Raw genomic sequence first — 20,174 nt, 5'->3', positions numbered from 1 at the left:
CCTATTTATTGTAAAACACAAATAAATGTGAATTAAATATGATAAATAAATAAATGTTTATACATCTAATATTACTCTAAAAGTGGATGGGAAAATAGAAAACTGTTAACTTTATACAAAGTAGGCCTATACAGAGTAAATATTATCCAGATCATTTTAAATAATTAAAAAAAAGAAAATTCTGTCATTTACTCACCCTCAAGTTGTTCCAAACCTGTATAAATTTCTTTCTTTTGCTGAACACAAAAGTAGATATTTTGAAAAATATGGGTAATCAAACAATTGATGGGCCCCATCAGGGCCGTAACCACCATAGACATTAGAAATGGCCAAATCGTATTATTTATCAAATCGTATTAATATTTGAAATTCTTGCACTCCTCTGCTGCACTTCATTACAGCACTCTGCATGTTGTTAGGATGACAAAAAGGTTTAAAAGTTACATTTTCTGCCTCAGCGGTCAAAGAACGATCGTCAATGTCAAAACGATTGAGATGGCCAATCAAATTAAGCAGGCGGGGTTTACGTTCTCTTTTTGCACGTGCACACAGTCTTCGCAGCAGTGAGCACAGACGGGCGCGTCAATCGATCGCTTAGCGCCGTTGCGGAGGTTCTATTTTTCCGCTAAAATCACAAAACAAATGCACACAAACGTGTCTCTGCTCTTGATATACAACCATTGATGGACACCTATGCGAGGGCGGATTAGAACATGCAACTTTTGATTCAGTTAACAAAAATTCTCCCGCTAGACCACAAAGGAATTTAGATATTACTTGCGGATGGATGTATTTATTCACTAAATTGAAGAATCTCGGAACTAACAATATATTGTATTCTGAACCTATCACATTAAACATGAGTTCTCAATGTACTATTGAAATTGATTTCTGGACATCGTGTTATTTTTTTTTTCTACAATTGTTATTGTACATATCTGATATAGCATTGTATTAGCAGCAATTTCGTTCACTGTTTTGTTTCTTTATGCTTTATTAAAAAAAAAACAAGGTCCCCCCTCAAGACATGGTTACGGCCTTGGGTCCCATTGACTTCCATAGTATGGAGAGAAAAAAATACTATGGAAGTCAATGGGGCCCATCAACTGTTTGGTTACCGACATTCTTCAAAAATGTCTTCTTTTGTGTTCTCAAAAGAAAGAAAATCATACAGGTTTGGAACAACTTGAGGGTGAGTAAATGATGACAGAATTTTCATTTTTGGGTGACCTATCCTTTTAATGTCTATTCTCCGACACATAGATTGTGGTGTCCATGTGCTGTCCGATAGATGGCGGTATAACATTCACAATCAGCCGGACCGCAACGGCGTGTGTATCACGGTACCAAACTCTGTACACCTGGCAGAAAACATCCGACTAAAACCACTCTAATAACATTGAGTACTTTGCTCGTACATCGATGCTAACTTGAATGGTGGGAAATCAATAAACGCGATTTTTTTTTATGAATAATATTTATATATAGATGACTTATTAAAACATGCGACATTTCTGTTGAATTTTGCACGTTCAAATGTTTGCTAAGTTTTGTTTCATGCAAATCAGTTGTGCTAAACTAGCACAAACAATTCTGGGATGCACACTTAGAATTAGGGCCGTGTAGGTTAAAGTTAGATGTCAACTTTATTTTGACTTGTCATTTTACTTTTTTAGCATATGTTTTGAAAGTCTAACGTTTACAACGCAAACTGGATGTGAAAATGAATCCTCTGGATCCCCAAAAGATCATTCTGAACAGCACATGCACTGTCTCTCTGCATGACCGGTGAGATTTAGTTTAGTAATCATGCTATTGTCGAAATATTGTCAAGAAATACATTTGTTTACAGTGTCACTATAATACTCTGGTGTGGTGTAACGTAATTCTCTGTCTTGTTTTTCTCCTTCCCGTAGCTTCAGCAGTTTGCTGAAGCATCAGCCAACAGATGTGATGGACATCACTGCCGCAGTGAAACAACAGACTGCAGCCTCGTTGAAGAACCAGCGGCTGGCTCTGGAGATGGCCAGCAGACCTTCTGTGCTGGCCGCCCTGCATAATGTATCTGTCAGACACATTCTGTTTGACAAAACTATCGGAGCTGGTGATCTCTGATGACTCTGACTAAATAGTTTTTGTGACTCTTCCTCTCTGCAGAATATAAATAATCAATTGTGCAAAGTGAGCGTGAAGGCGAGGCTCGGCCATTCCTTGGGAAGAGGAGGCATGGTGGGATTGCAGGGGCAAATGAGAGGAGGAGGAGGCAGAAGAGGACTGGTCAAGGGATTTTACACAAGGAGAAGTGAGTGACAGAGTAAGTGAGAGAGACACCAGCATTACGTTATATCGCAAGTACATGCATGTGTGTTTTTGTGTGCAGACATGAGTACACAGCAAGGTGTAGTCAACAGTCTAGGTGTTCAGAGGGGGTGTGGCCAGCAGCAGCAGCGTGGAGGCATAATTAATTTGACTGGAGCAATGAGAACCAGAGGGGGAGGAGCCATTAGAAGGACAGGTGAGAACAAAGGCTGCGTCCAAAAGCTTAGGCAGCTGACTTGTTGCCTCGCTTCCCCCTCAGGCAGTGACTTTGCAGGCAGCGTTTGCACGTGAAGGCACCTCACGAAAAACTGACAGGCTTCTGAGGCATCATAAAAGTTTAATAATGTACAACAAAATAGAGATGGCTTTGATGATAACTAAGCAAATATTTAATTACTACAATTGTAATTTCTAGCTAGAAATGACATCAAAATTGGAATATGTTAGTGAAAAATGTACATTTACACATAAACTGACCACCAACCGCAACTTGCCAGATGCCATATTTATTTTTTGCTCAAGCTTCATGGAATCAGATGCACAGGATGGTGGGATATCACAGGCAGTGAAAGATACACCTATGCTGCTTTCAATAATCAATGAGATGAAGGTATCTCAGTAGACAGGATTTGACATGAGCACTGGAATCTGACATACTTTGTTGCCTTTTTACCTCTGTATGCTTCTATGGAGGCATTATTTTCAGCTTTCGGATGCAGCCAGTGATGTCTATCCTCCTTAATTTGCAACACGAAAGTAAGCTATTTTCTGTGGATGTGTGAGACTTCTGATTCATTAGCTGCTATAGGTAAATAACTAGGAGAAAGTAAATTGTGAAACTGTTTCACTACAAACTAGTGTGATTATAATTAATTACAAAATACTTTCAAATAATATCATGATAAATACAAGTTACAAATTCAAGTTACAAATGGCCACACCTGCTCTTACATTAAAGGGGTGGTTCATTGCGATTTCACTTTTTTTTAACTTTAGTTAGTGTGTAATGTTGCTGTTTAAGCATAAACAATGTCTGCAAAGTTAGGACGCTCAAAGTTCAAAAGCAAAGGGAGATATTTTCTTTTAAAGAATTCTCTGCTTAAGGACTACAACAAATGGCTGGTAGGGACTACAATGAGCTTCTTCCTGGGTTGGTGACATCACTAACCCTAAAGTTTACATAAACCCTGTCCCCGAGAACATGCAACAAAGCGGTGAGGCCATGTTGTTGCAATATAGTACATAACACAAATGCAATAGCATGTCATAAAAGCAAGATGACAACATGACAAGTTATAACCGTAATTAAACTAATCTATACCTGTTCTGTCTTAATGCAGCATATATTCTCTGGCTCTGTAAGCATCTTACAACAGTTCCCACATGAGCGATTTATAGATTATCATGACAGAATATGCAATCAATAACTTTAAGATAGTTAACTCCACATCCGCTACATAAATTCATCAACTAACTGTTCAGAAACGTCCTGTTGCATTCTACATGTTGTCACTTCTTAAGTCTCTCCATCATTGTCCGACTCTGGTTTGAACATAAAAGGCTGAACAGTTTTTGACATTTGCAGTGAGTCTGCGTGAGGTTATTGGCGCTGCTAACATGAGCTCTTGAAACTCTGCCCTCTTCATAGAAGCAGCAGCTCATTTGCATTTAAAGGGACACACACAAAAACGGAGCGTTTTTGCTCACCCTCAAAAAGTAACAAATTTAACATGCTATAAAAAATTATCTGTGGGGTATTTTGAGTTAAAACTTCACATACACACTCTGGAGACATCAGAGACTTATTTTACATCTTGTAAAAGTGGCATTATATTACCCTTTAAAAATAAGGTGGATAATACCTGTATCTATTAGCATTCCTATTCATCTCAATGCTTAGCTCAGAATGTGTTAAAATGTGTTACATGACTAATTACTTTAATGCCACAGGAAAATAACATCCTGAAAATGCCATTACTCCATTTTGCGCTGGAATTGTTAATATCAGACTGCAATGATTAGGGAATTTGTTAAAGATTAATTTAAGCAACTGTTTCCTAATGTTTGGATTCTTCAGAAGGAAATGCAGAGTGGCAGGTGCTACATCCAGGAACAGCACAAGGTTTGGCAAACTTTATCATATTTTACTCTTCTTACTAGTACTCTTCTTACTTCTTACAGTTGTTTAGATAATAAAAGTATGTATCCAGCATAACCTCTCTGTAATTGGACAGGCCATGTTCCTGATCAGCTGATCAAGTGTTGTTGATCTGAGTCTGGGTGGTCATAAGTTAATATTTTGGGTTTATAACTTTATGGGCAGGACATTTTGAGTTCTTAGTTACATTGTGTTTTATTAGTACAGTGATTTAAAACAATCTCAAAAGGTCAAGGATAATTTGGTTCCTCCATACACTAGTTTACACTAGTTTAGCAAATACTTCTGATTTCCATAATGATATCAGAAGCAATTTCCTGCAGTTAAGCCAACAACATTCACTGTTCATTACTATTGCCTGCATATTTGTTTGAATAAATGCATGTAATTCCATCTGCTTTTTGGCTGTTTACACGTTCCCTGCATTCAGTGAGCAACAAGCATCAGATAAGCAGAAAATATTGCAGCAATTTACCTGGTTATGGAAACACTTAGGACATATGGGCTCTGTTCCATTTCTTTTCTACTGTTGCAGATAAATTAATTTCTTGATAATTTTTGCTCTGCTCAACAGCTCTAAGTACTAAAAATCTATATGTTTCTCTCAAAAAGACTTCTTTTTTTTTTTTTTGTATAAAATATGTTGTTATTCACCTCACTGAAGTGGTGCAGTTACAGTAGATTCAGTACATGCAAATGTTTTCATTCATAACCTTCCCTCGACTATAAACTTTTATCCTTTGTGCACAGGTGGTGGTCGTTTTATGTCTGTCAGGGGGGCGTATTCAGGGTGCAGCCGGGCCAAATTCAACAGCCATCAGGTCCCTTCTCGGGAACAGTTGGATGAACAACTGGATGAGTATATGTCCATGAGCAAGAGCCATCTGGATGCAGAGCTGGATGCATATATGGCTCAGGTTGATTTGGAGGACGTGGTGTGATGACCTGAGACAAAAGTAAAGCTCCACTGTATATTCTTTAGTTTTACCCTAACTAATGGAGCATGTAATCTAACTTGCAGATAGACTGCTCTGTTACAGGGTTATTTGTCATTATTGATTGACTCCAGCAGACCTGAACTAATTGTGTATAGTTACTGCGTCCCTCAGAGCTCTGCTGCTTAGAAACCTTTGACTTCCAGTTTGTTACTCTAATTAAACGATCATTATATTTCCTGTAGTCCTACCGAGCAAGAAAGAATTAAAAGCTTTCCAAAGGCTTGTGCTTCTTTCTAGAAAATCTTGTTTCTGAGAAAATCGTTTCAATAGCACTTTATTTGGTAAGCAGTTCCATTGAATGCTTGGAATGGATGGACATGAATCACTTCTCAGTTAAAGCTTTGCTAGTTAATATTTTATAAACAGTTTGCAATGAGAAACAAATGTGTTTAATAGCAAACATCCGTTTTTCTATTTTTGGTTGTGAAGTATCAAGATTCATATAAGACAATATGATAAAATTTCATTGACGCTGACAATCAGACTTGTTTGGGTTATAACTGGTTTGAAAGAGCTACATGTCAGCCATCTTTTGTTTTTCGCAAGTGTTTTGTATCATTCTGATTTGATTACCATATGCAAAATTCTACACATATAGATATATATTGAAGAATTACAGGTGATTAAAAAGAGAAAAGTTATTGTGGAACTGTTTAAACATTCACCCTGTGGTGATAGTAGGTTTTCCTATTCTTTAATAAAAGATGTTTGGAAATTGCTATCTTTGTCTCTGGCTTTGTTTTTCTTAGATTTATTTTTTTTATTTTACTTTTTATAGGTGCTGGTATACAAAATTCTCTTAAAAGGAAAATGGCAACTCTTCACTCGCATATCCATGTTTATAACACAATTTGCTTTGTGATTTTTTTTTTTTTTTTTTTTCTTGTTCTTTCGCAGTTATATATGTGCCAAAGCTGATTATTTTGAAAATCCCAGACCAAGGGTAAGTTATTAATCAAAACACATCTGCTGCAGCCACTAATATAAAACGATTTCCGTTCTGCTTTCTCTCCTATATTCTGTAGTACTTTCCTGCCATGTGCTGCTGAGTAATGATGGACCAATGGAAGACCACAAATTTGTTTGTGCAGTCTCCTGTTGCTGTGGAAACAAATGAGTTGGCCTCTCTTTAGAAATCCATTTTCACCAAAACTGTGTCCTTTCATGCTGTCATTTCGTAGATCAGTGCTTTTATATAAGAGAACCTGGGGAAAGATGAGAATGCTTCACTTGGATCATGTTTATCCTTTTCCTCATAGTGTGTTGTACCCTGGATTATAGAAGCATCAGATGACTCAACCTCTGCACTCGAACCAGTATCCAGAGTTTCTGCCAGTGCCACAGGAGGATAAGGGTGTTTTTTAGCACTCTTGCAACTTCACACAGGTCCAGATAAATGGCAGCCCATATATTTAGTATCTGGTGGAAATATACTGGTGAGAGAAAAAAAAAAAACTCTTATGTTGCATGTGCTAAATTTCTAACAAGTTTTGTTCTTGCCAGGAAATGTAAAAATAAAAATAAAAATAAAAAATATATAATATATATATTACTTAAATGAATTGGTGCTTGAAAATAATCTTGGTAAATGCTATATGTTTGCCCAGCAGGGGGTGCTAGGTGTTTATAGTCTTCTGTAGTTTAAACATCCCAAAATGCAGAAGGTTTTGATTTAAGAAGAAATATTCCACAAAAGTTTAATTAGCATTTCAGTAGCTATTCCATGTTACCATGGTCCACATTGGTGTCGCCGGCTACATCATATATCAGTATCACGTGTGTAACTGCACTTTATGAGATACTAAAGTAAAAAGAATGAGTTATGTATTACAGTTACGCTACCTTAGAAATTGATTAGTGAAGGATCTGCCTCCCCTCTCATCACTGTTGCCTCTTTGATCAAAGAATCAGGCTCTGAATGCTCGCAGATGGCCTGAACCTTCGTTTTCCTTCAAAATTAGGACACCACAACCCTTTTATTTCCCTGCTTCCACGGGAGTTTAAACAAATCTGTATTTTTAAGCCTCTCTTGAGCCATCACCCCATACCTTCGGTTCTGTCTTTGCCCCCTTACACCTTCCAAATGGTTTTGATGCTTCAAGCTGTTGGCTGAAATATTGACTATTTAAAGTGCATGTCAGATCACACTGTTTTCTATATCTTCCCTTATCTGTTAGGCTTTGTTTAAACATCCAGACACACTATGTGGTCCAAATCCAATTTTCTTTGTAAAGCCAGATGATCTTCATCATGCCCAAGCTCACCCTGGGGAAGCTGTCGGTGTTCATTCATGGATTCAGAGTAAATGTACTTTTGTGTGATTTATACTGCAATCGTACAGAGTTGTAGGTTTAAAAGCTTCTTTTGTTGTTTGTTTACAGACTCCTGGTTTTACAATATTAATTGTTTTCTTGAATTATTTAGCACACATGTTTTACATTGCCACTCTGTTATAGAAGGAGAGGGATCACGAAAAGTCAGATGGTAACTTCTGTGCATAAATCACTCTTGCTGTGCCATTTAAGACACTGTTTACCAATTCAGCCAGTTCTCAGCTGGAAACAGGTAAAAGCTTTCATGTCAAACCTGTATTGTGTGCTGTGACACTTTTTTGGGGGGGGGACACCATCATGTGTTGGCTTTTAGCAGGAGTCAGTTTGGCTAGTGAGCTGCCACCCATCTCCCTTCTTCCCTGATCTCTTGTGTTCAGACACTTGGACTGTTATATGCCACTCTGAGGACCAGAGAAGGGTTGCCATGGCATTCCTGCCAACAGCACTACATTCAGCAGGAGGTGATGTCAGAGATGAAAGCGGCTTGGTAGAATGACACTGGCTGTCTCCCCTTTGGCCCCCGTTTGAACACTGTGCAAGGTGTGTGAAGACAAAGAATCAGGACTAAGATTACATGATCAGGGGTGTCACTTTAGCTTGATTGCCATCAATATCTCCTTGGTGGGTAGGTCATTTATAACCCCTTGTCCCATGCTGGTTTTAAAGTAATGTTTCCTGTATAATATTTATGTGCTGCACACTGAGCACACATTTCATTGTTTGTTTAAGTGTTTTATGAAGTTTGAGACAAAGTTGGCAGGACTTATTATAGTGTACTGACGCACAGAGAGGAGAGGGCTGAGGTACATCTACAACCACGTTATTTTTAATTTCAGACTTTCTGGATTAGAATCAAAAATTAATGATGTGGGACTGGTGTGATTGCCACCCCCCATACAGATGAGCACATATCAAGATGAAGATGATGTCATGTCATTGCTTGGATTATTCTCTCCAGTTTGCAACAACAAAATGTTTTCATATGGGGGCTGAAAGTCTGATTTGTCAACTCAACATGACTACTAGCGTAAGCTGTCATGCTTCTGAAACACAATGCACTTCTTTCTCAGTGTAACCCTTGCTGTCAGGACACACCACAATCTTACCTCAAAATCTAACCAATAAGATGACAAATTGGCTATGTTGTGTTGCAAAAATGTAATGGGAGCAATTATAACAATCATTTATGTAACAGTAATCATGCTTTTTTTTACTCTGTGAATTTTTTTATGTTTTACAATACCTTTAGAAATGTTTTCTACAAAATTCCATGCACAAGATATGTCGACTTATGGGTGTGGCATTAGAAACAGTGTTTTCAGAGCAAAAAACACATTGTGTGTGTGTGCACAAATGGTTTGGGCAGCACATCTTAAGAAGCGGTAGTTTTTCAGAATGGCTCTCTAAGACAGTCAAACTCTGTGCTGACCACATCAGTGCTGCTGGTAGAAAGATGTGAGAGCTGTAATCAACGATAAACTCAACCTTTTTGGGAACACCTACAGGTAAAATTGGCTATTCTCTTCACCTCAGATTGGTTGCTAATGCTTCCTGACTTTTTAACTTTTATTTCCTCCTCAATGTTCACATCATACTTTAGAATAATGGGTCTGATTTCGAAATAGCATGCTACACTGTATTTTTTTGCTGTTTCTTTATATAACAGAAATAGTAATTGGAGTATGTTAGAATGCCAAATCATGATTCATCAATAAGTTCACGTATAAGTGGTTCACATTATATTTGTGATAATATTTAGTAAAAAAAAAACACATGGTGCTGGTGGCCCTAGGAGCAAGTAATTTGTCGAAATGAGAGGTTTGAAACACGATTGTGTAGTTTTGTTCTATATATAAAAAAAAAAAAAACGTTTTAGCAAATTGGTATTTGTGGGCATGTTACACTCTCATTTTTAAAAAATTCAGACTCCGGATACATCAAACAATGGAACTAAGGTTAGAACAAAAGTTCATCTGTTGAATCCTGCTGACATTTTGCGTGAGAACTTTTTTTTGCACACATAAATACAAAAACTGTACAGAATTATACAGTCAAGCCAAAATTTATTCAGACACCTTGAACATTTCATTAATTATTACAGTTTATTCACTATAGTTTAAAAAAATGGTAATAAAATACAAGATCTCAGAGTTAAACTGTGTCAGAAAAAAATAATCTTAATTATGTCAGATAACACTTAAGCAAAACATGGTCAGGTCAAAGTGTCTGAATTTTTAATTCTAAATTTTTATCAGTTTTACTGGTAGTCCACTGTATGGGTACAATATGTCACGGTTTACTTTATTTTGCTATCCTCACTTACACAAATGAACTATAGTGTCCTGCACACACTAGTAAAAATATATCAAATGTCTGAATAATTTTTGGTTTGACTGTAAGTGAATGAGGCCCATGTCATTAGATTCCCTGGCCTAAATAGATATAGTGCTTGCAGTGTCAACTAATGATTGTTATAACGGTTGTTTGATTGTTTTTTGAATAAGCTCCAAAAGGTATGTGACACTAGTTCTCTTGTTCTCTACGTACTCGGATCTCCTCCTCCAACATGCTTGTAAGACCTAAAATGACTCTTTAGTTGTTCCTATGCATTAGTTTCTCTGAACACACAGTACTTGCATGGGAAGCAGTTGATCACAAAGCCCCCTCTAGCACAGACCTGGAAGTTTAATGCCATGGTAACAGAATAGACTATAATTAAATGGTACTTCTTGATAACTGGCATGCTGTAGAGTCAATTTCAAATGTTTTTGCTAAAAACCGTTTTTATTAATTAGCCATCCACATGTAATAAGTCATGCTGCTTGAAACAGGAATGTCATTCATTAGCCTTTTTTGAGTGAGGCAGATCTGATTGACAAAACTAGGGTTCAGAGTTTGTGCTGATGAAATTTTAAAAAATAAATAAACAAAACACTTTGCTAATCTATATCTATTTGAGTCATACCAGTGCATGTAAAAATCACTTTTTACATGCACTTGTATGTGTTTATGCATAGTGTTTATACTTTTATCATTTTTCCTACATGCAGCTCTGCTCCAAAGTCCCACAAGCATGTTCAGCTGCTGTTATCACTTGCTGTTCCCCAGAATGAGAGAAATAGAGGAAGAGTGCTGGGAGCCAGTTTCCTGCTTTGGAACCAGCAATAATTGCAGTTAGAGGTGAGTTTATGCAATGGCAAAAAGCACAAGAACAGCTCTATGGTGAATGTGTGTTTGAAACATTTGACAGCTTCATTGTCAGTCAATTACTGCTTCCTGTCTGCTGTGTGCTAGACAGGAACACTCTCACTTTCCCTGCCTTTTTCTGTCTCTCTGCTTTTCTTAAATAATGGTTGATTATAAAGGAATGAAATATGGTGATAGAGGTTTGAAAAGGGAAATGTTGGGAGAGAGAAAGAGAGGGAGACGCTATTGTGTTGCATCCTGTTTTGGTAATTCTATCCATCTGACCGTCCCGGGGCTCTCTGAAGGGGGGCGAAGGACAAATCTAGAACTGACTGAACACTGATCTGAGTTCAGTTTTAACATCTCCTGGATCTAAAGCAGTGTTTCCTAACCTTTTTTTTAATGTAGCCCCATCTGTAATGCTCATGTACCTCTTCATCGAGAGGTCTACTCCTGGTTGGGAATCACTGCAATAAAGAATTATGCCACCATTTTAATTAATTTATCTATACGCAACAATGTAAATGTATTACAACAAGAAAAGAAAAGTGAAAGAGATATGATATAACAGCTTACCCGTAATTGGCATTAAGATCTGCGACAGGCATATCATACCTCAGTGCTCATGACTATTATTTGGACATTCCTTGAAAAAAACTTAATGGCTGGCTTTGAATATAAATGTCAGAATTGTGCTGGAACAACGTGGTGACTGAAAGCTCAAAAAAGAATCTCTCGTAAGCAACACACACATAATGTCAGCTTACAAAAACCAATGAGACACTATGAAGCGCTACAAACACACAAATCACTGAAGGAGGTTAGTAGAGGTTGAACTCAAAATGTGTGGCAAGCAGATAGAGCTTGTTGTTGACCCACAGGGGTCAGATCTTGCTCTGGCAGCTGGAAACTGCTCTGACCTGCCTCTCGTGAAGGGTACTTGGTACCTCTTCAACAAATGACAGTGAAGGGATATCAGCTGACAACAGTGTTTAAACCTTTGTAACCTTACTGCTGTGGCCATATCCACCACCACTTTCAGCCTAGTATTCATACAGTGATATTGTGGAATATTATTACAATTGAACTATTTTCTATTTTAAAACTTATTCCTGTGATGGCAAAGATGAATTTTCAACTGTACTCTTTTAATCAGCTTATTAGAATGATTTCTGAAAGATCATTTGTCACTGAAGACTGGAGTAATAACTGCTAAAAATGAAGCTTTACCATCACAGGAATAAATGACATATAATAATATATTAACATAGAAAAAGAGTTTTTTGCCTGCATTTCCATACCAGCAGGAGATAACTAGGTCATGCTAACTAGCCAAACCTTGACCTCTTGTTTCTTATAGGTAATATTCAGCTATGGTTACTCAATGCACAGTAGAAGCTAATGGATTTTGATGCCATTGATTTCCTTTGGCTGGAAATTAGAGGAGTGTTTACATAGTTTTTTTTTATTATTATTATTTTTAAAATGGCTGGGAGCATTTGGAAGTGCTTTCTGACCAAAGTGTGAACCTTTACCCTGCTGAAACAGAAGAGAAGATGCATTAAAACACATCAGGGTTGATCTTCCCCCCTCTCTCTCTCTCTCACACACACATACTCTGTCACTCTCTCTCTTTCTTCCGGCAGTAACTGCAGCTGAGAGGCATTAATACCCTCAGAACCCTGGAGCATGGCAGAGAATGCAGCTCGACACAGAGATGAGGTGGAGCTCTGTGAGGTAATGTGATTTGAGAAAATCACTGCTGCTCTTGGCACTCTGAATGACACACAGTCAGCCTGTGGGGATGAGTTTCACAGAGGCAGGGATGTGTTTTGTGCTGTGCTGAATGGACTGTCACGGGTTTGTACTGGCTCATGTTGAGGAGACCAGAAGACACCATGTATAAAAGGTAAGGTAAGTTTTCTGTTCAGCTTGTTTGGAGTTCTATTGTGTTAGAAAGTTTAGTTGTCCATTTTTTTTTTTTCACAATATATGATTTGTCATTACATTACATCAGTGGTTCTCAACTGGTTTTGCTTCAGGAATCAGATTTTAAACTGGACATGTGACCCACCACAGTATGAAACCTGTAACCAGAATTTAATGTAGTTGTGCTAGTCTTTCACCTTAGTCAGTTTTCAAGGAAAAGGGCATGTCACTCAACCTGTCCATGTTGGCATCTGATTCATTTGGTTAGCTTCTATCAAGTGACAGATGAATTTGTGCCAAAATATCATGGAGTTAGATGCACAACCTTTGCTGTGAACAACAGAAATTCGAAACTATCCATTACATATGCATTACATATTGCATTGTATTATTGCTCTTCAGTGCTGTTTTTTTTTTTTTTTTTTTTTTTTGCTACCCACCATTTGAGAACAACTGATACATGTCTTCTATGGGGAATGAATGTATTACTGAAGTTCTGATGTTGTATTCTTTGTCTTCAGGTTGAATTTTTAAATAAGTCAAAGTTCAGAGATTTTAAGTTACAATTACTGAGTGTGAAGATGTGGGTACACAAAAGGGGAAAGCTGGGTCATTCGTCTGTTAATGAGGACTTGGTTCAGTTATGGTCATATGATTTTCTGCCACAGAACATAACTGTCATCATTTTTCTTTAAACAACATAGAATAGTTTAGCTCTTAAATTATATGTGCTGTCTTTGATTTCTTTTCTTGACCCCTCTCGGTTTCGGCGTTGCCAAATAAATTCTCTGATGCTTTCTCTTCCACCTTATCAAAACTAAAACTTTGTAACCACAGGAATGATGGATACCATGGTTTTGTTAAAATGTTCTCAGAATTCAAAATAAAAGAGGGTTGACACTGATGTTTTATTCTGTTTTGTATTTTGCATAATGTTTCTGTACAAAGGTGTGATATTGACTTTTTATTTTATTAAAAGTGTTAGTAGTGTGACCTTTTTTTACATTATAAAAAAAGATACTTTAACTCAAGTATGATATACTCAAAATGTTTTATTTAATATGGTGAATGAAGTGTATTTTTAGCTGTGATTCAGGATGCATTCAGGTATTTCTGTCATATTTAGGGTTTGTTTTTTACCTCTTTGTATTGCCTTTTATTGCTTTGTAAAAACATTATTACATTATCTATTATGTTAATATCTACATATGCTAATACATTTAAAAAAAAAAAAAATTTTTTAACATGAATATGTTTTGAACAAACAATTAACAACAATATACACTGCCTGACCAAAAAAGCAATGTTATATGTTTGGCAACAGTTCTTCTAACCCTAATTAAAGGAGTGTGTAGCTTTTCATTTCTTAAACAACCATGTATTAAGATGTATCATGGCCATATTCCCGGATGACAATGTCAAGATTCATCAGGCTAAAATTGTGAAAGAATTGTTGGGAGGATGAAGAATCATTTTCACACATGAATTGGCACCTCTGAGTCCAGACCTTAATTTTATGAAAGTCTTTGCGATGTGCTGGAGTAGACTTTACAGAGTGCTCACCTCTTGCATTGTTGACTCTTTCACATTTTGAGCCTGATGAATCTTTTTGGCCAGGCAGTGTATTTAACCCATATTAATAAATGATGTTAAAATTGATGTTGACAATTGAATCTAATGGAACCTTATTGAAAAGTGTTACTAGCAATCTTTCAGCATTCCCATTCATCTCAATGATAGTTGCTTGGTTGGCGCAAGACCCCCCTGAAGTACATTATTAGAAATCTGTCATCTTTGCTCATGGTGGCTCAGTTCTGCAATTAATCACCTGAGCTGTAAAGAAAGTAACAAAATGGCATATGTTGGCTCAAATTCATCTCTTAGTAGGTAGAAGCTAGCCAAATTAGCCAAACAGCAGCACAGATAGGTTGCAAGATATGCCCTCATCCATGAAAACTAAGGTGAAAGACTAGGTACATTAAGCTGATCTTTTTTTTATTTTTTGAAGTGTGTCAAAGTACAAAAATCATCATTGGAACTAACTAAGGTGAATGAATAAAGTTTTCTTCTCTGAGGTGAAAACAAGATTACAGCAGCCTTTCTGGCCCAAATATAGATGGTATGGGTCAGTGAAACTGTAAATTCTCCAAAAAGTAGTATTTTTATATACATATTATATACATATTTTAAACTCATATGATAAACCTGTGTGTGTGTGTAGTGTTCCTGATCAGTTGGAAGCGTGAGCTGCAGTGATATGAGTCTCTGGTTTGGTGAAGGCAGATCGTTTCTGCTGCTTTTGCTGCTGCTGTGCTGTGGGACACTGCTGACCTGGACCAAGACCAGCCGACACCAAGGGTCCCGCACACCCGCAAGCATCCACACTGATGACATCATACTGGCTGTCATACTCCCTCAACACAATACATCCTACCCCTGGGCATGGCCCCGCGTGGGACCTGCTCTGGACCGCGCCATTGCTCGAGTCAATGCCGACCCCACTCTGCTGCCCCGGCACCACCTCCGCCACATCTTTGCAAACAGCGAGGATGGGGATGGTATCTGCTCTGAGTCCATCGCCCCCCTCATGGCCGTGGACCTGAAGTTCGAACACAACCCGTGGGCCTTCATAGGACCTGGCTGCGACTATACCTCCTCCCCAGTTGGGCTGTTCACTGCTCACTGGGGCCTTCCAATGATCACGGCAGGGGCCCCTGCTGTAGCTTTCCTGCACATGGAAATGTACACCTCCATCACCAACACGGGCCCCACACACAAGAAACTGGGTGAGTACGCCCTCCACCTCTACAGACATTTCGGATGGCACCAACACACCCTGCTGATGTTCAGTGACACCAAAATGGGCGAAAGGGCATGCTACTTTGCCCTGGAGGGGCTTTACACAGAGATGCATGAGGAAAACATCACAACCATGGACCTGGTATTTGAGGAGAACAAAGGACCTGTTAATTATTCCGAACTCCTACACAAGATCAAGGATGATGGAAGAGGTGAGTGGCTTGTTTTTTGTTTTATTAGAACAGTCTGCATCTAATTGGGCATCTGTCCTCATGTTAATACGTGTCCAGTGCTTCTAAGATGTTCTAGATGAGGTCATTTTAAAGTCTGCTTAACCTCAATTGACATATTGTTTCCATACCAACTGATTCCTAGATGTGATATTGAGGTTAGAGGTCAAATTTGTGACTTACAAATGAGGAAAAGTCCTTTAATTATAGCAGTGCCACAATATTGAATTTCAAGAGTACAACAAGAGTCATACAGAAGCTATAGCAGGATATAATTGCAAAATAGCAGGAAAAAAATAAGTTTTATTGTTATTGGTAGGTCCAGACAGAATTTAAACATTTTTTCTGACTTTTTTCAGAACCCAAAAGAAAAGAAAATAATATCTCAGTTCTTTTTAATGAAAGTTATTGGCGTCCAATTTTGTTTGGACCCTAACATTTTTTAATATCTATTTTCTAGTCATACAGGTTTATAATGACATGAGGGTGAGGAAATGTTGACATTTGTTGAGAAATTTAATTTTTGAGTAAACTATTCCTATAAGTGCTTACAGAAAAGTTGTATCTTCAGCATTTTTTGAAAGTTGTGATGGTCTCAGTACATCAAGTAGAGTGTGGTGGTTCTATTGAGTGACTTTGTACCTGTCTGTGTGATGGCATATTGTGTCCCCTGAGCATGATTTGTGCTGCACTCTGTGATTCAGATATGAAATGCCTCAAGGTGCTGCTCAAGGCCTAAATGTCTTTAATCGTGTACAGACTAACAGATTCGGTATAATATTACACAGAACGTATGACTGAGAATGAGTGAAGTAAAAGGGATATCATTGTTAATTTGCTGATTCGCCATGCTTTCCTCAACTATGATTGAACTACTCAGATGATGTATGTAACAGTAATCTACTAAATAGTTTTTTCTGTTCTCTACAAACAATATGCATGATTCTGGCCAGACTCAAATCTGAGTCTCCTATGAGCGCCACAGCTCAATATGTCAACAACAGGAGATGCAGTTTTATAGTAACAATGATGTAGTGCATCACAAAATGTAGCACATATAGTCAATGTTCTGACCTTGACATCAGATTAATAGTTCTTCCGGAAAGGGGAACTCAGGAAACCTGTATCTGTAAGTTTTTAATGGGTAAAATGTACTTTAAACCTTTATTCAAGTCCCAAAGGGGTATAAAAATGTCAACTGAACAACATTTATTAACAGAGGTTATGACCCCTGTGAGCATGCAAGAAATTTTAGCACACACTATCTGATCTGTTGGCATTTCCTGAAAAACAGAGTTTGTATTCATTCAGTGTGTTCATTCAGTCTTTCTAACTGATAGATTTTAATTGTTCATAATTAGTCACTGGATGCTCTGTTGAGCCACTCAATGAACAGCTAGTGAGAAATGTAATGTACTAACACATAAAAAGTCAAATGAATGAAGCAGTGGATGATGTCTCAGGTGGGGGCTGTGTATTATAAAACCCTTTGAAGTCTCACAGTCTTATAAGCAAATCCGAATGTGTTTTTAGGAGATTGTATCAGCAATATACTTTTTACGATCATCCATAAAGTGAAAAATGCAGTCCTCATGATATAAAACATTCTGCTCATAAAACACCAGCAATAAAGTGCAACTAAATTTCTTTGCTCTTTCTGGAGGACAGACAAAAGCCTGGGCGATCGCAAAGAGTCAGTATCAGAATAAGTATTATATTTCAGTGGGTTATAAGTACAAACACTTAATAGAACCATCCACTGGTACAATCTGTTACAAGTTAACAGTATTATTATCAGTATTAGGTATTTTTATGTATATAAACATTAGTTGGATGTTTCCCCTCTATGTTTTACATGTATTTTTTAGAGTTTTCTTTAGATTTTTCGGTAACACTTTACAATAAGATTCATTAGTTACCATTAGTTAACTACATTAGTTAACATGAACTAATAATGAACTGCACTTATACAGCCTTTATTAATCTTTGTTAATGTTAATTTCAACATTTACTAATACATTATTAAAATCTTGTTAACATTAGTTAATGCACTGTGAACTAACATGAACAAACAATCAACTGCTGTATTTTCATTAACTAATGTTAACGAAGATTAGTAAATACAGTAACAAATGTATTGCTCATGGTTAGTTCATGTTAATTAATACATTAACTAATGTTTAACTAATGAACCTTATTGTAAAGTATTACCGATTTTTCTTTTCATTTTTACCTTTTATCCATTATTGCCTTTTATATACCATCATCTAACGCTCACTTAAATTCATCTTTAAAAACACTTAATAGTTCAGTAACACTGTTCAGTGTAATCTTAAGCAAATATCAAAAGAAACATCTATTTCTCATACTGTACTTTTAATGTTGTGATGCCTAAATTCACTTGTGGCATTTAAAATTATTTATTAATTTTTTTTATTGTTTTATTTGTAATTTTAGGCAAAATACTATAAAATTTATCATTTCACCCAGAATTTTAATATCAGTGCATCCCTACATGAGGTTTTGGTGACAGATGTGAGAGGGAATGTTTTTGTAGATGCAGAAATGTTTTGTGGTCTCTCTGGCTGATTAACATGTAGTGATTTCCTGTGGTGCCGTAACCTTTTACGTAGATCTCGGAAGAGCAGAAATGCTCTTCCTCACCTCCTGCCTCTTTCCTCTCAACCCTGTAAAAACATCCTCACATCATCAGCAGCAGGAAGACAACACATGGAGGCACACCGCCTCCTGTGAGATTGGAATCTCTAATGTATTCCTGCTCTTCTGCTGGAGTTTTCCATATGAGTGCTCTCTCGTTTGGAGATTGACAGTTCTTGTCTTTTCAAAGTGCAGTTCTAGATTTATAAAACTGAGATCATCAAGTGGATTTTATTTGAACAAAACTATATTATGTGGATGGGTCAGATTGGGAAACACCCAGCTTATAAATGCTGATGAAAGTGGACTTGAACTCTCTTCCTGGACATTGAGGCATTTAAACAGTTTTAGCTGGAGATTGCAAAATGCGACCTGCAAACAAGTTCATAATTACAACCATCTGAATGTCTATTCAGTACTCAGAATATAAATTTTTTAATATTATTATTCAGTCACATCATTACACAAAAACATTGACAAATACACACATACTTATAACACTTCTCATTCTCTCTGTAGTGCTGAAGTGATGTGCACTTAGCTGCTGCTTTTCTCTTGGATAAAATCTCCAGCACAGAAAGGCTGTTAATGGCCAGAAGTCAGCAGGTGCTTCACCATCAATCTCTCTCTCTCTGTCTGTCTCACACACACACACACACACACACTTCAAAGCTGCTCTGTTGATGAGGACTGTGCTCCTCTGGTTTAATTTTTCCATGTACCCAATCACTTCAATCACACCTGCACATGGTGGAAACCAGCATCAAAGGGGACCTTTACTCAAGAGTGCCAACAGGAAGATCTGGTTTTCAAGCTCCTCAACCAGATTTTGGAAGTCTTAAATTCTGATTTCTGCACAAGGGCAAACAGAACTGTATGAGCTCTTCAAAATTAGTAGAGCTCATTTTATGGAATTGTTTGAAAGAATTCCTCTCTGACTCCTCTTCTGATGGAGCTGTAGCATCAGTCTACCTTGTCGTCATCTTTTCGACTAAAATGCCAATCTTTGTGACTAGACCTTCGTGCCCTCTTGTCGTCATGGTTGCCGAGCGCAAGAGCGGCCATGCTGAACTAAACTACCCAGAAGGCCGTGGTTCGCTTCTCTCTGCATTTCTATCCATCTGGATCAGCTTAAAAATTAATCTGAACTGAGGTGTAGAGAAGGATGGAAAAGAAAAAAGAAAAAACTACAAAAATTTGTAGACTTATAGCACACACTTTTATAATCCTAGAACAGCTTCTCTGCTTGATGGAGGAATGCTGTATTTAGATATTTCAGGTCGATATTTCCCATCATTTCTGACCTTTGGATATAAAGAAGAGTAACTCAATACCTCCAGTACTAAACCCAAACATATCAAAAGATTCATTCATTGAGGTGAAAGCTTGTCTTTAGTTCGATCTTGAATCTGCCCCCCATGAACAGAATACTCAAGTCATAATGTTCTCTTCGTGACAGCAGAACATAAGGTTCAGTTTAATACAAGAATGACCTCACATCCTCTAGAATGAGCTAATGTTAGGCAGACATCCCTTACATCACACAGATTCCTGCGCTAATATA

The 20,174-nt window shown here is 37.4% G+C and overlaps 2 protein-coding genes across 2 annotated transcripts in view; both read left to right on the top strand.

The window, feature by feature from the left end:
- Positions 1-1,293: 1,293 nt before the first annotated feature.
- Positions 1,294-6,194, top strand: chtopb (chromatin target of PRMT1b). The gene is made up of 6 exons (XM_051865537.1): positions 1,294-1,788; positions 1,917-2,061; positions 2,158-2,302; positions 2,381-2,515; positions 4,397-4,441; positions 5,228-6,194. The coding sequence occupies exons 1-6, from the start codon at positions 1,724-1,726 to the stop codon at positions 5,416-5,418; spliced, it is 726 nt and encodes a 241-aa protein (XP_051721497.1). The 5' UTR covers positions 1,294-1,723; the 3' UTR covers positions 5,419-6,194.
- A 2,961-nt stretch (positions 6,195-9,155) lies between these two features.
- The window catches only part of npr1b (natriuretic peptide receptor 1b), a 51,616-nt gene continuing 40,597 nt past the window's right edge, over positions 9,156-20,174 (top strand). The window contains exons 1-4 of the mRNA XM_051864385.1: positions 9,156-9,313; positions 10,859-10,988; positions 12,641-12,903; positions 15,145-15,934. Of these exons, the coding sequence (XP_051720345.1) occupies positions 15,181-15,934 (754 nt within the window). The 5' untranslated portion in view covers positions 9,156-9,313; positions 10,859-10,988; positions 12,641-12,903; positions 15,145-15,180. The remainder of the gene's footprint in view (positions 9,314-10,858; positions 10,989-12,640; positions 12,904-15,144; positions 15,935-20,174) is intronic.

Source organism: Ctenopharyngodon idella, chromosome 16 (assembly GCF_019924925.1).
Source record: "Ctenopharyngodon idella isolate HZGC_01 chromosome 16, HZGC01, whole genome shotgun sequence".
NCBI classification, from domain to species: Eukaryota; Metazoa; Chordata; class Actinopteri; order Cypriniformes; family Xenocyprididae; genus Ctenopharyngodon; species Ctenopharyngodon idella.
The sequence above is the reverse complement of the archived record's forward strand: the minus strand, read 5'-3'. Positions and strand labels throughout refer to the sequence as shown.